The sequence below is a fragment of the Aquila chrysaetos genome, chromosome 8 (genome assembly GCF_900496995.4).
Source record: "Aquila chrysaetos chrysaetos chromosome 8, bAquChr1.4, whole genome shotgun sequence".
Taxonomy (NCBI): Eukaryota; Metazoa; Chordata; class Aves; order Accipitriformes; family Accipitridae; genus Aquila; species Aquila chrysaetos.
The window spans coordinates 3,173,455-3,192,266 of record NC_044011.1 but is presented as its reverse complement, the minus strand read 5'-3'; the positions used below and the strand labels follow the sequence as shown (position 1 = coordinate 3,192,266).

The 18,812-nt window shown below is 45.8% G+C and overlaps 1 protein-coding gene across 10 annotated transcripts in view; it reads left to right on the top strand.

The window, feature by feature from the left end:
• FAM117A (family with sequence similarity 117 member A) overlaps window positions 1–18,812 on the top strand; it is a 33,937-nt gene that overhangs the window by 108 nt on the left and 15,017 nt on the right. For 3 of the 10 annotated variants that reach the window (XM_030021544.2, XM_041125055.1, XM_030021538.2), the window contains exon 1: window positions 12,417–12,554. In XM_030021544.2, coding sequence (XP_029877404.1) covers window positions 12,437–12,554 — 118 coding nt within the window. In that variant the 5' untranslated portion in view covers window positions 12,417–12,436. Of the gene's footprint in view, window positions 1–8; window positions 249–1,025; window positions 1,151–2,098; window positions 2,259–3,725; window positions 3,866–7,339; window positions 7,437–12,416; window positions 12,555–18,812 lie in introns of those variants that run through there. The other 7 variants (XM_030021541.2, XM_030021540.2, XM_030021542.2 and 4 more) reach the window with 7 other exon arrangements.

The window sequence follows — 18,812 nt, the reverse complement described above, 5'->3', positions numbered from 1 at the left end:
GTGAAGCTGCCGGCGGCCATCTTGGGTTCGGGCTTGAGGGCTTTTGGCAGGGCGGGGGCGGCGGCCATCTTGGGTCCGGGTTTGAAGTCAGCGGGCTCCCGGCGGCGCCCGGGGACCGGAGCGGGTGTTTTTTCCCCTAGGGAGCCATGTTGGGTTCGGGCAGCCTTGAGCCCTCCCCGCTGGGGCCATCTTGGGGCCGGGCAGAGGCGCGGCGCCGGGTCTATGGAGTGATTGGGTGGAGGAAGGCGGTGAGTCCCCGTTGCTCTTGAGGCGGAGGCAGGGAGCGCCGCGCCCCCGGCTCCCGGCCCCCCTTCCTGCTGAGGGGGGTGCCGCCGTCCGCCCTGTGTGCGGCCTGCTGGAGGGAGAGGCCTTTGCCGGGCCCTGGCTCCGCGCTGGGCCGGCCCGGGGCGGGCCGTGGCAGGGGCCTAACGGGCCTGGGCGGGCCTCGCAGGGCTGTGCTGCTTTGGGCTCTCATTCGGAAAGGCTATTGTCGTTAGTTAATCTTTCCGCTCTCGAAATATCGGCGGGGGGGGGGGGGGGGGGGATTTTTTTGGTGACGCTTTGCCTGTGTAGTTCTCTCACGGGTGAATGTGAGCTGGTCGTGTTTCTGCCCTGAGCTGATGAGGCACCTTGTAGTTCCCCGGAGGCGGCTCTCGCTAACTCGGGCCTCTGGCTGGCCTGGAGCAGAGGGGCAGCGAGTTCACCCCTGTGTGGTCCCCCACACCAGCCAGGCACTCTGTGGGAGCTGCTTCCCTGGTTGTGATTAGGCTGATGGCTGGTTAAACATAATATATCAATAATGTTAATGTGGTAACACTGTCTGTGAGCAACAGTATCTTGCTTTATGTGAAAACTGGGGGAAAAGTATGGGTATTGAGTGGAACACATGATTTCTTTCCAACTATGGTTATCTTTAGGGATTATGAAGTTCTCAGAGCCTAATCCTATAATCCTCGTGAGTGCATGTCATCCTTAGTCATACAAGTAATACAGTTTTTCTCATTCCAAATTGTTGTTGCTCCTAGGTGTAGCCAGTCTCCTGTGAAATGTTGAAAGGCAAACCTTCTGAAGAAGTCAAGATGAAATACCTCTGCTTTTGTCCAAGCAGGGAGGAATGGGAAGCAGTATGTGTGGTATGTGAAGTGGGAGTGTACGTATTGGTTGCAAATAAGCATACATTTGATCTAAAAATTGTACACTTTAAGCCCAGGAGAACTGTGGGCGCATGAAAGACTCATTAGTAACTGTGGTTATTTCAGTGAACCAATTTGCAAACCTACTGAAAGGTGGCTGCAGGAGAAAACACTGCTGTGCAGATGCATGAATTATTCCTACTTTATAAGAAAAAGAAAACACTGCCTGGAATTTAGAATTGCAATAGAATTTCAAATTGCAGTTGAGCCAAAATCTAGTGCTAGGCTAATGAACGTTATGCTTTCAGGTTATTAGACTGACTTGAAATGTTTAATTTAAGGTAAATTTGGGATGAACTAAACCATCACCTCAAAGAGCAAGAGGAATGAGAACAAAGAAAAGTAGAGCAGTATTCCTTAATGGAAAGAAAAGGGAGGAGTTAGTCTGAACACTTTGTAGTTGCTCGTCTCCCGTGTATTTTCTATGAGACAAAGCTCAGGCCTCACAAGAGTAAATATGTCTAATGTTGCAAACTTATGAAGGGCTCTAATGGAAATGTGGGGCAGTTAGGAGCAATAAAAAAGATGTCAAAGAGCTTGCAGACTGCAAGTTCTTCATCTTTTATCTCCTTCTTGCATTAAATGGAATCTGCCTGTGGTAGAAAAATGACAGGTAGCTTGAAGACTGGTTCTGACATAACATATTTGGACCTTTCAAATATCCAAATTCAATTGCAGATTTGCTTGAATGAAAAAGACTAAAGTATACGATGACTGTGTGAAAAGTTGCACGTTACCACATCCCATTGAAATAGTTGCCTGTTGGTGATAGCTAAAGGACTCCTCTTTCAAAAACTCTGCATCGAAAGCTATAGTGCTTAATTTTATCAAACAAATAAAATATTAATTAGACCTTCTAGGTGTTAGCGAAGCTTATGTCTGAAATAAGTTGTTTATGTTAATAGATACTAGCAGGACTTGCCACCACCAACAGGATGTTATTGGAAAAACAAAGCAAACAGAAGTGGGTGGTGTTTAATAACTTTCCTAGAGGTGGCAGTACTTGAACAGAAGCCAGGAATCCAGTTCCCCATGCTGCCTTATCATCACCTGATAATTAAAAAGGTAATGCAAACTGTAAGTCCTCTGTGCAGTTTGAACACTGAATTGACATAACTCTACAGTATCCACTGTGTGTAGAGGAAGGGGGCAACAAGAAGGGAAGATGGCCTTAACATTTGCTAAGCTGTGTGATGCTTTCAGAAGAGCAACAATCAGATCACGTTATGATCACAGCAGAGCTTGCAAGAACGTTTCTGTATGTGTGTATCTACCAGTAGAACAGACTGCAAGGATTTAACTTACTGCTGCTACACTTCAGTTCAACATTCAGCCCAGACTTAGGAGGCTTATGGCAGAAATAAAAATCTATTTTTTCATTAATTTGTATGTGAAGGATGTGTACAGCCCTTGGCCATGTGCCAGCGGTCGGTACCAAAGAAGCTCCAGCCCTGGCATTTGTCGGAGCTGGAACTGCAAGTCTGTTCTAAGGAAAAACACAAAGGGATGTGACGCTTGAGAGGCTGTGTATGCCGGCAGGTGCCTTCCGTATTGGCGTCACCACTAGATGTCAGTGCATGAAACTACTTCTTCACCCTGAGCGAGCTACTGAAATTGGGAATCGGCTTGGGAAGAGGGAGTGATTTCTTCAGGGTGCAACACCGGTGTAGCTTCAGCTTACAAGATCCCTACTCGGGTTAAGCTCCCTTTAATAAGGTTTTAAGACAGACTTGCAGTCTCTTAACTCTGTCAGAATTTTCCAAGTAGGAAATGAGGAATTTCCTGACGCTACACCAGAAGAAAGTTTAGCAAGTGCTTAATGACTTGAAATTAAGTGTTAAATCACACAAAAGTGATTTTTGGTTTTTAAATTCTTGGTTATTGAATATATGTAGGTGCCAGATTGCCATTGATGTCAGCAGAGTTAGCTACCTGAAATCTCTTAGCCCTGAAGATCTCACTGAATCTGTTGAAATCTCTGTAGGCCTTTAGCATCACTAAAACTGTTTGGAACTTTGGCTTAGGTACATTCACTGTTGTATTTAAAAAAAAAAAAGTATCTCTTGCTGAATCTTAGAAAATACAGGCAATGAAAAGGGAGTATTCAGTAAAACCAATCTCCATAAACAGGTAGAAGCATCAATAGGTTGAAATTAGGTTTAAAACTCTCATCTCCTGGCTTGGTTCCCACTTGCTGTGGAGACATGGCATTGAGTGAACTGCCTGTGGGACCTTAATGTAGCCATCACTTATATTAATGATAATATAAAGTAGGCTTGCTTATGTAGGAATTGTTATGAAGCAGAATAAATGCTTGTAAAGTACTTCAGGTTTTTCAGTTGCTAAGTGCTTTATAAATGTTAAAGCATTCACTTTAATTGCTTTGTGTGTTATTTGCTATGATGCATTCCTGCAGGGCTACTTTACCTACTTAAGCTTGTTTTAAAGCAAGTGAGAGAAACGCTGTATAATGAAAATACACCAGAAAAATATCTGAAGTGCCGTACTTGAATAAATCTTACTTGCTTTTAGGTATCATCTCAGTCCAGCTCTGGGGGCTAGAGTTACAGAAAGACTAGAATAATGACAAAGTGCTACAAATATCCAGAGCGCTGTTACACAGATATGAAGATCCAGGATGGCTGCTTCTTTTACCTTCACATTTTCAGAAGGTAAGTAGAGGTGGCTTCCCTCTGGTTTGGGTTCCAGCTTAATATTTTTAAATGTTTGGGTTTTAGGTGTGGTAGGTCTAGATGGTAGAGCAGCATCAGAGAACCTCTTGACCCAAGCATGTAAACCTTGAAGAATTCCTGATCCAATTTGATGTGTCTTAAAGACCCATATGGGAGTGGGTCACTGTCTCTCACAAGGGCACTTTTACTGTAGAGTAACTGAGGGCTAGCTGCTGTTTGCTGGCTGTATTTTTGGACAGGGCCTGAGCAACCTGATCTATGTTGGCCTGGCTCTGAGTGGGGGTTGGAGCCTAAATTATTCTGACTGTCACTAGCTGAGAAGCTTGAACTTCGTCGGTTCTTGACAAAGTATAGTCAGTGATGTGCAGACAGGTTAAATGCAGATATGTGTATACAAATGGTAGAAGGTGCAAGGCACAGAATTTAGTGTGGTAGAAAATCTACTGTGGAACCTGGGCTAGCAACGAGCTTGACCTGATACATTTTTGAGTCTTTACTTCTGTTTACAGCTGAAGAGGCCAGCTCTCCAGTGGGCCTTGGTACACTTCAGAAGCAAACCCAACAGCAGTGTATTTAATTCAGATAATCATAGTGCTGAAGCTAGCCTAGCCTGTGGGATTTATTTCCAGATTGGCATAGTATTTTTTTACTTTCACACTAAAAAAAAAAAATTCATCAGCTGTTGCATATCAGGAAGACTCCAGTTTTGAGAGGATGTGTTTGCAGACAGTTCAGCAAACAGCTTTGGGCTGGGGGGTGTATGTGTTTATTTTTTTAAAGCCTGAAGCTAGTTTAGATTTGAATGGATACTGACTTGTAGTATAAATAGTCACAGAAGCCCCTGTATGGAGAATCGTGGCCATGTACCATGCATTGAGCTGAAGGTCTTGCAGAGCACAACTAGCTGTAGATGGATAAGGGTGTTTCAGTAAACTTGAACAGAATCTATGCACTCGCTCTTTCCCCCGGGCTCTGGCATGCAGACATCTGAGTGGAGTCTGTGTTTTCTGGCATCAGGAGCAAGGTCAATCCAGTTTGGCCTACTTTTTTTTTTTTTTTTTTTTTTCTTTTAAATTATAAGGGGAAAAAAATCCAGTCTGAGTTTTGCTGAAAGCAGAAGTTTTTCACTTAGTTACAGCCGAATATAGCTGCACTTCCTGGTTCCCTCCCTCCCCTGGGTCTCATAGTATAATCTAATTATTAAATAGTTGCAATAAAAGTACATTTTGCCCTGGCAGGACTAAAGCCTATTGATAGGCCAGATATTTTTATGCCATCCTCGTCCTGTTCCTGCCAAAATGGGTTATTTTTTGGATTCTCTTGTCTGCTTTTGGATTTGTGATCTGCTCCTTTAATACATTCCTTCCAGTCTAGGCAGTGCTCTCCAACTGCCTGGCACTGATGTTAATGCCTTGCTTCCTAATCAATCAAGTCCTCTGCATGCTTCCTTAAAGGAAAACTCTGCTCATGTTGTTCAGCCCAGTGACACAAACTTTCATAGGTGTAAGAAACATTTGTCACCAAAGATGACACTGATGTGGGAAGTGAAGGAGAAACTTTATCCTGTTTGGCATTTCTGAGCCCATCCTGTGGGCAGTTCTTTTTTGTAAAACTGACTGTGGTACTGTGGGCAACTAGCCACAGACTTTGTAGCTCAGTTTCCAGCTGACATGAATATCTTGATTGTAGTAAGAACTTTGGGGATATTAAGAACAGGTTATGTGTGAGTATAGTAGGGACAGAATTTGTCGTTGCTTGCTCTGCTAATTAAAGAGTGATCCCTAATCACCATATTCTGTGCCTTGGGTATCTGCCTGCAATAGTGGAGGTAGAGGGATAATGTAGGATGTGCCTACTGTTTAGATCCAAAGTGAAAATAGGAGGCAGGTAACAGAAACCAAATGTCACCCCAAACTAAAGGGTGGAGTATACTTGGAGGCTCAGCCAAAGGTCAAGAAAATAAGCCTTAAGACAAGAGTAAGAGAGAATTGTAGAAAGACAAGGTAGAATTAAGAACCAGAGCTAGGCAAAATGATTTTGAGAAAAACAGACTACTACCAGTTTGGTACATTGAGCAACACCATTGCTGGGATGGTCTGATTGACTCCAATATCAAATATGCATCAATTTGGCAGCTTCTCTGTTTAGGCAGGTTTTTCTTTCCCTTAGTTTCCTAGGAGACTGGTTAGCTCTGTGCCTTAACACCGAAGGAGCCAAAGAAACACCAAAATGAGTGCAAATTGACAATACAGAATGGATGGAGAATGGGAGGATATATCTGGAGGAAGCATATCGCAAGATGGGAGCAGTAGCTTTTACAGCAGTTTGTATTCTGCGATATGGTCACTGTCCTTTATACCTCTAATTATTAAAAAACATAGTCTTACTTGGAGAAATTTGTCAGATGAGTAAAGATTGGGGTGAGCAGTGTTATTGCTTTCTGGGGGCTTGTGTCCTGTTAGAAGTGCGCTGCTGCAAAATGGCTGTTCCTAGGATAAGGTTTATGTGCCAGCTGGAACTGCTGATTTCCTTTGAAACTCCTGTTTTTGTAATTATTCATGGCAAAAAAAAAAAGTTTCTTCCCATATGAACTTCTGGCTTGCTGAGCTCCGAGGTGAGCCAAGTAGGTTATTTTCTTCAGTGTCTGCATTTTTTCCTAATTACATTGTGCCAGTTGTTACCACAGAGTTTTATGTACCTGTGCTTCCAAATTCGTTCAGTTCCATGTTCTGGAAAAGTTCAGCAGCGCTTCTTGGGGAGCTTGTCTTGGGACTGCCTTGTATCTATGAGGGAATAATATTCTTGTGCCAAATACAGCCCTTTATGTAAACTTTTTTTTCTATATCATGTTTCTAACACTTTCTAATCTAACTCGGTTTCAGGAAGTAGAAAGGTAGTGCTGTGTGACTGAGCTGCCATGCTTTGCCAGACAGTAGCTGATGGGTGAACTAGAGCTCTAATTGCTGACACTCTTCTGGGCAAAGTGTCCTAAAAACATAACACTTGCTTTAACACACATTCTCCTAAGCAAGCTGCCATTCCTTAATGGTGAATGTTTTACGTCTAATGCAGCCCATGTTATTCTGGGAAATCTTACTAAGTCTCTGATGTTGGCTAACTGCTGAATCCATGTGGTTGGGCATGGGAGGAGAAACAAGATCATCTCTCGGGATGAGATAGGTGGGATCTAACAGCATAGATCACAAGTCCTGGTGTCCCCCGTCCCCTAGATGTGTTGTGTCCTGCTGCAGACAACCTTTGTGTGTCACTTCGAACAGTCAAATGCCAGCTCCTGCATAGATGCACGGCCTGGCACAAAGCAAGGGATTGCCCTGAATGCCATCAGCACTATAAAAGAAAACTGGAAATCATGTACCCAAACTTCTGCAAGTGTATGATGACAGGATCCCAAAGAAGATAATAAACTTCATCCCTGCTGTGTCTGTTTCCCAGCAGGAGAAGCTGCAGGGTCACAGCAGTGGGATGATCAGATGGCTCTTGTAGTGGGTAGAAGGAATCCAAGCAGCAGCGGAGGATGTTGCAGCAGCAGGTATGAGACATGCTTTATTATAGCTGTAGTTTTGAGTCCCTTGTCTGTTTTGAATTGATCTGTCGGTACTTGACTGACTTGCTCTCCTTGGTCTCCTTGTACTCATTTACATGCTCTATTACGATGTTGGCAGTGCTGGATATCCGTGATTACTTTTAAGTGCACTCTTTCTTTCTGGTATATTGATGATTCATACTATTAGGAGAGGCTTCCTGCCTTTCCATGACTTTGTGAAAATGATCTATTTCATAATGTCTCCTTACTCTTAGCAGGGCTTGTGCTCTGTTCCCAAAACTCCCACTGTTTTCACTGCAAGCATGACCAGACTGTGAAATAGCTTGGCTGGTCTGGTGAATAATCTGTTAGTCTCTTTTAATAAACTGCAGTTTTATTTATCTTGCTGCTCTTTAGAGCTTTTCATCTCAAAACATTTGAGTGCAGAAACTGTCCGGTAGTGAAATGCAGCCATCTCTCTTGGGGATAAGAGTGGGAGGCAGACAGGCAGGCATTTTACTCCACAGTTTAGAGTGAGAGGAATTTTGTTCAAGGACAATGAGGGAAAGCTTAGCTTGTATGCTGAATGACCCTTTGATCTTCCACGTTCATGCTCAGCTGATCAGGACTTTAAATCTAAGCTCTGTCTCCCTCCTACCCATAGCAAACAGCCAGAAATATAATCTCATTTAGGACTTGAGCACTGGACCAGAATGACAGGACTGCAATGGTAACTGTTCAGCCTTACATGTTTCCTATTTGCCTGTCACTTCCTCAAGTGATGCTGACATAAAGCTAAAGAATGGTGGGTAGCAGTTCTGGGATGTGTAGTAGGGTGTACTCGGAGAGGTCCAATGGGGAAGGGAAGGCCAGGCCTGTTACACAAAAATACTCTCCTGCATGCCTGTAAATACTGAGGAACCGGACAGTGCTGTAGTGTTAAAAGGTGGCTTTCTGGAACACACTGAATAGGTTGGTTCATAGCCATGAGATGCATTTGATAATTCTGAAGCTTTGTGGTGTTTGCTAATTGTGATGAAATGACCGGCTTTCTGAGGCTCTGAAAACAGAATAGTTAACTGGTGGTGTGGTAGGTCAGCTCTCCTCCCGTGCAAGAAGGCTACAAGAAACTGCTGCGGCTGAAGCAATGGAAACAAGCAAGCAGAGTATGATATGAAGTTGGATCCTTGACCTGCAGCCCTTGAGCAGTTGTAAAAGATCGTGTTACTTCTGCTACTATGCAGCACATCATTAGGAACCTTAATTACGGGGAGATGACTGCACTGCGTAGGCTAGAGCGTAGCCTGCAGGAACATAGGAGCTTTTATAACGCTTACTCTGTGGTGTGTGTCTTTGTTGGGGAAGGATACAGAAAGGCCTGTTCTTGTTGCAAGTAAACTTGGCTGGCTGATAATGTGCAACTCGGCTAGAATGGCTGTAGCCCATTTGACAGGTAACAGCTGGTGCTTTCTTGCCTCTTCCTACATATTAAAGCAAAATGTGGGTTTTTAAACCTTGAGGGAGGCGTTTGGTGAAAGCAGAACTTGGACTTCAGACAGAGTGGTGCTTTGCTTAGTTGTGCCGAACCACTTCATTTTTTTTTTTTCTCAGTATTCCTTGCTGTATTTATAGCATGAGATATGGTGAGAACAATCAGAGGCACAGGTGTGACCTCCTTTATGCTAAAACAAAGCAGCACAGAGGAGTGAATATTTTTAGTTTGTTCCAGCTGTGGGTATTGGGTTCAAATTGCAGTGCCTTAAAAAGGCAGCGTGGCAGAGAAACTGAAAGGTGAATTTGAATTTCTAGGTTGGAAGGACTGACTCTGAAGGGTTCCTAGAAAAGTTGAGCTACCAGTCCGTCAAAGAAAATGAATATGGTCAAAACTCCTCTATTTGGCATTTATAACTATTTTTCACTGCAGTTTTATGTTCTTTTGAACACCTGTACTTTGGTAGTTTGCTCTCCATTTCATTTTCTTACATTTAATTTCCTGTTTCTTTGCTAATAGCTACTGTGGACTTGGGAAGGAAATATTTTCAGGAAAAGTGTCTTTGACTTGAAGAAATTTCTGTGTACAGAGTAGCAGCAAGGTTTCCAAGATCAGCTAGGTATGGTTTTACCTTGTTGCTGCAGTGGGAGCTGGGATAGGAAGAACTGTTAGGAGAACAGACACTTGAGGACCCTTGTTTAGTTTAAAACTTAATTTTAGGTTGTAAGATTACATGAACAGAGAAATGCTTGAACTGTCTTCTGGTGAATGCTGTTAACTCTCAGAAATGCCCCCTAACACTATTGCTGTTCTGGAATGTTCCCCTACCCTTAGGACAGTCCTGAGCAGAGATCGTTGTGCCTCCTTGTGTGACCAGGTTTCCACCTTAGCAGAGACCTCGCAGCACTCCTTGCTGGAAGAGATAGGGATGATTAGTTTGATGGGTGGCATTTTGTTTATTCACTAAGATCTAATAACCAAAGCTGTGGTTTCTGTCTCATCTTTGCTTCCATCAGGAGGTATGTTCTGTCTTTTCCTTCCACACTGCAGTGTTGCAATATATGCCACCTCTCCCCCCCTGGCCCGACCCCCCAGGGTTTTTCTAGAAGCAAGATGGCACTGTCTTGTTTCCCATCTGTTGCCTGATTACATGCAAATAGCAACAGCCGGCCTTGTGAGCAGAGATATACAGGAAGAAGACGGGGAGTGCTGCTCTGCTGCGATAGCCACTGGGGGAGACCAACTGTCTGCTGCTGCTGTCACAACCGCTCCTCTCCAGAGAGGTTGGCACGAAGCCCGGGCTACTTTGCCACCTCATGCCTTTCCCCCTCTTCTTATCTAGCCATGCCACAGCTTCCCAGGCTCCTGGGTTAGATAGATCAGCCCTACCCTTTTCACTTGGACAGATGCTTCCTTTCCCTAAACCCACGTAACTGTGTCCGTCTGGAGGCAGAGTATAGGCCAGGACCCGGAGCAGGTGGAGTCTGCTTGTAGGTTTACTAGAGGTAGGGCGAGTGGAAAGGGTGGAGTGTAATGACCTTCATTTGAGGACTGGTTAGACTATGCTTTATGGGACTAGAACAAGGAAAAAAAGCCTCCGTGTTGCAATGTCTGTTAAAGAAATCAAATAACATGGTATAATTACAAGATTTAAATGGATGATCAGAAATGATACTTGAGGAACAGAAGGTCAGAGAATGGTGAACAACGGGCTGCTGAGAGTCCTGGGTGGGTGGAAGGACCTTTTTTCCTCTGCACCTGCCAGGTGTGAGACTGCAGGGACAAATGGAGGTGTGAGGCACCTTGGAGGAACCTACTCTTGAAAGCAGGGCCAGATTCCCAAACGCTTAGCACTGGTGAAAAACTGTATCTTTAGTACTTATGGCTTCAACTTTGCCTCCCCCAAAATCCTTGGCACCCCATATCCTGAGCGTTCAATTTTTCTTCCTATGGCCCTATCCAGAGCTTTGGCTTTGTCATTCCTGAAACCATATTCCCCCATAGCCTCCCTTCTGGGCCTACAAACGGGTCTGTGTTCTCAGGTTTTTTTATCCCTCTCTTTTAAGTAGCAGTTGATTCCTGCAGGTGACATGAGATGGGAGATAGCGGAAGGAACAGAAGTTTTCTGGAAACATGAGCTCAGCAAAGCTCGCTTGAGTCAAAGGCTTTTTGGTGGTGGGAAAGATGGGGAACCAAAGGAGAAGGGTCCTCATCCAGCTCCCGTTGAAGCTGGTGTTCCCAAGTGTCAGATCCCACAAGCAGGCTGGGAAGCGAGTCACCTCTTTGGTACAAAACGCGGAACACGAGCAGCAAGGCCGGGTGCCTGATCCTGCCCCAGCTCCGTGAGGGACTGCACCCGTCGAGCTCCACCGGCACCGTGAAACCACATCAGCCAGCCCGTACCTGTGTCTGACCGAACTAGTCATGCTGTACGACCAGCACAAAAACCCCCAACTTCAACATTTTGATTTCTGTTCTCCTTTTTCCAGCTATATATTTTTTTTAAACTCTTAATTCAGCCTGGGAGGGGTTGTGGTATCTTGAATTTCGGATGTCTGAGGGGCACACAAAATTAGAAGTTCACTCAGCAGTAAAACTTGTAGTAGAATTTTCCACAACAGGTTTTTCTAGTTTAAAAGCGAACAACAATTGCGGTGTTTGCTTTGCTTAGAGCAGAGCTCAGGTAAAAGTGGGGGTGGAACCCCAAACCCTAAAAGCTGATAAAATCCTTGCCTGCTTTCGGGAGGGGGTGTGGATCGGGGGACCCGAGAGCTTAGTGCTGGAAACCTGCACTCTAATCTTGATTATTTTTAAGCTTTCTGCTTCTTTCTACCTTTCTCTTTCGTCTCATGCGGCGGGGGGGGGGGAAGGACGGGTTGCAAAGTCCCGGGACGGCTGGGCCTTGCGCTTCCCGCTGCCGCCGTGCCCCGGGGGTGAGGCGGGGAGGGAGGCCGGTGGGGGGGGGCGGAGGGGGGACCCGTCCCGGTGCGGCGGCCGCCGCCCGCCTTCCTCCTCCTCCTCCTCCTCCTCCTCCCTCCCAAGGTGAAAGAGAAACCGGGCCCGGCCACGTGATCCGCCGGCGCGGAACACAAACACTGCCAGGCGTCTCTGATTTGTCTTCGCGGGGAAGGGGCGGGGCGTAAGAGGAGGCTTGCGATTGGTTCCCTTGCAGAAGGGCGGCTGTCCCCTGTTGCGATTGGTTCCGGCGCCGCTACGGGGCGGGAGAGAGGGCACGGCTTGAGCATCTCTTTCCTCTTTTGATTGGCTCTGACGCGAGGCATAACGCCTCTTAAGGGTGACCGCATTTCTGATTGGCTAAGCCTTACAGCGCGTGCGGGGTGGGAGGAGCTTGCAGAGAGCTCTCATTGGCTTTCGTTAACGAGGGGGCATCGGTTGGCTGCGGACACCCAATGATCGCCGGGCTCCTCCCGCCGGCACCGCCCCCGGAGCGCTGATAAGCGGCGTTGGCGGAGCTGGGGGAGTCAGTGCGGCGGCTGGCGCGGGCGGGACGGGCATGGCGGGGGCGGCCGGCGCCTCCTGCTGCTGCCGCGGCGGGGCGGGGGGGCTCCAGCCGCTCCGCGCCACCGTCCCCTTCCAGCTCCAGCAGCGCCGCGGAGACGGGGGCCGGGCAGGTAACGGTGGGAGGGAGGGAGGAGGTGGGCGACCCGCCCCCGGTGCGCAGCCGGGTCCACGGGCAGCCTCGGGGCTGCGGCGGGAGGGAAGCCCCGCGTGTCTCCTGCAGCCGGGCTCGGGTTCCGAACCGGTAGCAAAGAGCCGCTCCGCCGGTTCCCAGCGGCACCTCCCGGGGGCTTGCAGCGGCCGGTCCTGGTGCGAACCGCCCCGCAGCGTGCCCCCGCGGGGGAGCGTCTCTTCGCCCCGGGCCTCGGCGGCTGAGATGGGGCCGAGGCGGAGCCGTCCTCGGTCCCTGCGGCGGGGGGGACCCGGTGCTGTGCGCGCCGACACCTCCCGTTCTCCCCGGGGCCGCGGAGGCAGTGCTGGGATTAATTAGAGAAAACTACCGTGTGCTCGGGAGGCTTCTCCTAACTGATGCTGCGTGGGTGGAAGTGAAAGAGAAAGGAGAGAACCAAGGGCAGAGGAGAGGGGAAAAGAAAACGAAGTGGGGGAGGACACGACACCAAAGACAATGAGCGAAGGAAAACTTCAAACCCCAAAACAGCCGAGCTGCTTAAAACGCTGCCCATGGGCTGTGGTCACACACACGAGGGGTTGAGCTTTGATCTCCGGCCCCGTGGGGTCAACAGATCTCCCTTCCGTGCTGGCTTCCTTGCAGGCAGGACGTGTCCCTGCTTGCGGTCTCCCGTGACAATGAGTTGCCTATTTGGAGGTGGCTTCCCAAAAAAACGGAGCCCTGTGTTTTATGCAGCTGATCTGGCTTGATAAAGAAGCAATAATTTGATTGGCGCTAATGGCTATTTGTCCCTAATTGCATTACCGAGATTTTTCTGACCACTTCTGGAATGCTTATTTAAATATAACTTTTTGGTGACCTAATAATAGTCTTTGGCTTTATGGACATATTACTTTTGGCTGTTCATGAGACTGCTTTTGGATGTTGGGTTCTTGCTTGGCTGTTCATTATCTCCAGTATTAAAATAGCAATGAAACACTTTTTGGGTTAAATGTAAGATTAAACAGACCTCTGGAACAGAGAGAAATATTTGTTAAGCTTTGCGCCAGCTGATCTTGGTGGCATCTGTTCAGAGTGCTGGTCTCTTGTTTAACACAGTGGCTACTTAATCTGCTTTGCAGAGGACAGTGCTGCAGCCCATCCTACAATGAGAATTAATGGTCCTTCCTGAAGTGTCCTGCGTTTCACTGCTTGAGACTTAGAGTCATTCCTGCCACTGGCAGGGTTGGTATCGATCAGGGAAGCTATTAAAAAGCTTTTTGCTCAATTTACACTTGAAACAAGTTAATGAAATAAATTCTTTGGAGTGCTAGCCTCTCCTTCTCACTCAACAGTGTAGTGAAGTTGCTGTGAAGAGGGCAATTAGTCAGTAGCTTCAGACCTTATGAAGAAAATAAAGCGAATCTCAAAGAAAGGAGCGCCAGGCTGCCTGTGATCTCTTGGTTGCATTAGAGCTCTGTACTGTACCTACTCCAAAGCGTGGCGAATACCATGCAGCTTTCTGAGGGCAAAACGGCTGGACCGCCACTGAGATGAACCAGAATTGCTGGTCTTCATTTCTTCCTGGCTCTGTGCCTCACTGTTCAGGCTCTAGGAGCTTGAATTTTTCCTCTTGATCATAGTAATTTCATCTACAGTTTTAGAAGTGTTGAAATTTCCATTGCTCTCTGCCTCATTGCTCTTCGTAAGCTTCAATTTGTTCCCTGCATGTGTGGGAGCTGTAGCAGTAAACTGGCAGGGTTTAACTGAAAACTGGTATCCTGGTGATTCATAATCTAACACTTTTGCTCCTACCTTTTGGGAGCTCAGCATGGAAATCCGTTGCTTTATCACATCTTTCCTCGTTTGACTGCTGACTTTCTGAATTGCTCTCAAGCCTCATGGCGGCTGTCTGCTGGGGATCTCTGTGGTTCTGGCTTGGGGTTTTAGAAGAAGAGGTAGAGTGATCTGGGGTCTGATCCTGCAGCTGCTCTGATAATAGAGGATCCCATTGAGATGAGGAGCAGCTGCTGAGTGTCTCAAAGGGCTTCTGTTAAAAGGAAGAGCTAGAGCTGGGGGATGCCAGGAATGAGGTCTAAGAATATTTTAAAAGGAGTTGACTTGCTGTTTAGAAATACAAGATGTCAGGAGTAAGAGTGATGAATCTTGTGTATGTCATTGGGGTCAATTTTTTTTAAATTCCTTATCTCTTCAGTGATGTGGCTTTTGGTGGTGAAGTAGATAATGTGTTAGTGTTTGATCCTCCTCAGGTGCAGCCCAGACCCATCCCTGTTGCATCCATTTATGCCAGGTTAGGTGGCTCGGAGGCAGCTGCTGGGGTAGTCAGAGCTCTGCAGGTGCTGTAACACTGGCAAGGTTATGTATTCTCTGGGGTGGGATGAGCTTTGTGGAGACTTTGAAGTTTAAATCGGTTAACGGCAATGCTGGTGCTGTTTGTGGCCTTGGTTGTTTCCTCCAAAGCCCACACCGGAGCACATGCTGGTCTGAGAGTTTCCATCCTTGCATCCAGACTTCAGCCTCCCTGAGACTTATGCCTTCGCGCTCAGGAATCTACTGCCTGAGTCTAACCTCAGTCCTCATCAAGCATTGCAGGTCTGAAACCTGATTTTCTCAAGCAAGACATGGAAAAGTCTTTATGCCTTTTTTTCAGTATGACACTAGAAAAAATAGGATTATTTAAATTGCAGCTCAAACTTTAATTTACAGACCCATTGGTGAACATAGCATTTTGTGAACATGAACAGGTAAGTAGTCTTAGTCATCTAAATTGGTTCATGCGCAGAGAGGGAGAAGGTGGAATATGGTGGAAAAGCAAAGTCACGTCATGTTACTAGTTGAGCAGACTCCTTCAGTGCACTCATTAAATGTGTAGGGGGTAGGATGGGATGAATAGCTGTACCAGGAGTTACCTACCAACTGCTTTTCTGAATAGCATTGGAGTAGATTTCTTAGGAGGAGAAAGGGTAGCTGCCTGTCTGCTTTCCAAATGCTACCTGTTTATCAATGACAGTGTGGCATAGAAGAGGAACAACAGTGAGGTGCAGAAATACAAGTCTTCATCTGTAAACCTGTATGGTTGATTGGGAGGTTTCATGAATGGTTTTGACAAGACCTGTGTCTTGCGCTTCATGTATTTCACATTAATCCTCTGTGAAACCAAAGCTTTATTGATAGTCTCTCTTCAATAAAATTCAGATAAATTCACCAGTTTTCCCACCACCATCCCTACAACCCCAGAATTATGTGGTGCCTTTTAGCTTTTCAGGAAGTTACTGTTGGCTGAGCTGACTCATCTAGATGGGATTTTGTTGCTTGCCTGCTGAACTTGCCTGTTTTTGAGATGTCCAGTTGTTTTTGCTGTGTGGATCCTGCTAGAGAGACTAAGTGAGCAGTCTGCCAAATATCTTTATTTGGTATCTGAATTAAACCCGTGCCTGGTCTATATTATAGAGGCAGACGAGTGGGACGCTATTCATAGGCAATACTGTCTGAGTATATGTTTAGCAAAATGAAAATGTTTCTTTAGGAGTAAAAATGTCTGTTTGCCACTTGAAAGTGCTGTGGGATTGCTGCTTATGTGGTAGTGATGCAGCAGAGCTGTTAACAATATCTTTCTCTGCTGCTTTCCTTTGCTGCAGGCATCACGTAATGAGCGTGGGGGTCTCCTCCCCTCCTCCGTCTTATTAGTTGAATATCTTAAGTGCTTCAGGCCTTACTGTGTTTGCTTTAACAGTTGGTATCTGATGGGGTTTTGTGTCCTGAGGGATGGGTATAAAGGCTTTCATTACTGAAATAGTGGTCCAGATGTTTGGGGTGTTTGCTCTTGAGTTTTCTTTTTCGCTGTTTAACACCTGTAGTTTTTCAGGGGGTGCTTAAGCAAATGAACAAGGGACACACAGGTTCATAACGTTTATATCCTGTGCCCAACTTGAAAGTGAAAAAGTCCATCTTAGAGAAGGGGTATCTCAGTAGAAGTAGCAGCTCAGTTGGTATTAACTCTCCAAAAGAGAAACAAAAACCCTCAAGCAGGGATGCAGGGTACTGTCATGGGAAAATTGTGCTGCTGCACCGTGCAAACAGCTGCTTGGACAAACTCTGCATTTCCAAATTTTGGGATTCATTGCTATTAAGTAATTCTGCTTTTGCCTTTATCAGCCTGCTTACCCCCAGCAAAACCCTAGAATTAAAGGGTTAAGCGCAGGTAGGGAGATGTAATGGGGAAAAATAGTCATGTAGGACTGGTTGAGGGATGGGAAAGTCTTGAAGATGTCCTGCTGTAGCACTAGCCAGGAAGAATCCTGCCTCTGTCCTATGGAATCAAATCAGTCTTTGTGCAAAACATAGTTGAATACAATACATGGCTCAGGTTTGGAGGCAAAGCATTGCAGGTGGCTTTGTTTAACGTAGAACTAGTTTCTCGCACAGTAATTGGAGCCCATTCATGGTATTGCAGTCCTCAGCTGATACAGATCATGCCTTCAATCTAAACTTGCTGCTCCCAGTTCGTTAGCCTCTGGATAGGGGTGTGGGAAAGGGGAAACAAAGGACACATCTATAACTAATCTTGACTTGTGTTGACATTCTGTGGGTGAAACAAGTTTTTCCCTGCTTTAAAATGCTGGAGATGACATTTAAAAACAGATTTGCAGGGGGGAAGGGATGGGACTGTGCAGTCAGTTTGATCTGTCCCTTCTATAGCAGAATGCTCCAGAGGAACTAGGAAGCTCTCAGATCATTTACCATGGATAGATTTTTATTTGTGAATCTTTTTCAGCTGGGGCTTATCTAACACAATTGCACGGACCATAGCGAAGTTTTTTCAACATTTGTTGGGTGAGGAAGGAACCTGGGCACCTATTTGTGTAGAGAAGCAGCAGTTCTGTTGCAGGTGTGGTAAACGTTTTACTGTCTGACTGCGTGGTGCAAAAGAAAAAACAAGAACTTGGCCTAACCCTGTGAGAGAAATAATGTCAAGCACCAAGTGCAATGAGTTCTCTATGCAAAGCTTGGATGTTGAAATACTGTGTAAATGGCAGCGTTGACTACATCGAGCTGATCTTGGCACTTCCCTCACAGCTCCTGCAGTTTAAGATGACAATACTGATTTAGTGGGATTCACAGTTGTACAAGAAGGATCTCCAAGAAAGACCAATAGTGTTGAGCCTGTAAAAATATTCCCTCTTGGAATTTATATTAAACAGGCCTTTTTGCATTAGAAATTAAGCTTGTGGTGCTGCCATTCAAACCACCTGATAATGCAGGGTTGACTGTACAGGAAATGAGGAAAATATCAAAGAAGGTTGTGTGGTTAGCCCATTCTTTGAAAATAACGGGAGATAATTGTTTCCATGCTTGCCTGGAACCTGGTTCATGACTCTGGGCAAGCTGCTTCTCCTCCCCGTGCCTCAGTTTCTCATAGTTTGTGTGCCATCCTTTAAGGCTGGAAGCATTCAAGAACAGGAATTACAGAGCTTGTACAGTTCCTGGCATGCTTGAGCCTGAGGCTGCTGTGTGCAACTCTTGTATGCATAATGCTGTTGTGCTTACACTGTTTAGGCTAGCTGTAACACTGAGCTAATACTAGCTTTGGTATCCTGCTTCCCAGTTAGAAGAGGCACTAGGAGGGTAATCAGAAGGTGTATCAGATGTTGTGGGGTTGTTTTTCCTTGCTGAAAAGTTGTTTCAGTAGCTTCATGTTGGGCCCTCCAGGCAGATGGCTTAACTGCAACTAGCCATAAAGATGACTGTGAGTATGGGAGGAGGGCTTGTCATAAAGTGTTGATGTGACTTATGTAGTTATATGTCTATAAAGGACAGGAAGCCTTCTTCCTTGTTTTCCACCTTATCTGTAACTGTAGAAATATCAAGGATGTCTTACTCTGTTTTTGGTTTACTTTATCTGTATTGGAAGATTTCCAAGGGCTTGAGAATCAAAAGTTTCTCATCTTGAGAGTGAGAGCCCTGCCTTTTGCAGTGATCTTGATTCCTAGATGCTTATCAAGAATTGATTTACATAGAGTTAACAAAAAAGGGAAAAAACCCAAACCCACAGCTTTATCTTCATTGCTTGGGTTTCACTCTTCTGATACGGGTGACATGGATGATCCTGGTAGCTCCTTAGTCATCTGTATTCTCCAGGATCAGAGTGAACAAGTCCTAAAGATCTAATGTTTGAACAAGTTTTTGCTTGTTTCTAAACCACTCTTATTGTTCATGAGAGGCTTCCTGCCCACCTGTTTTT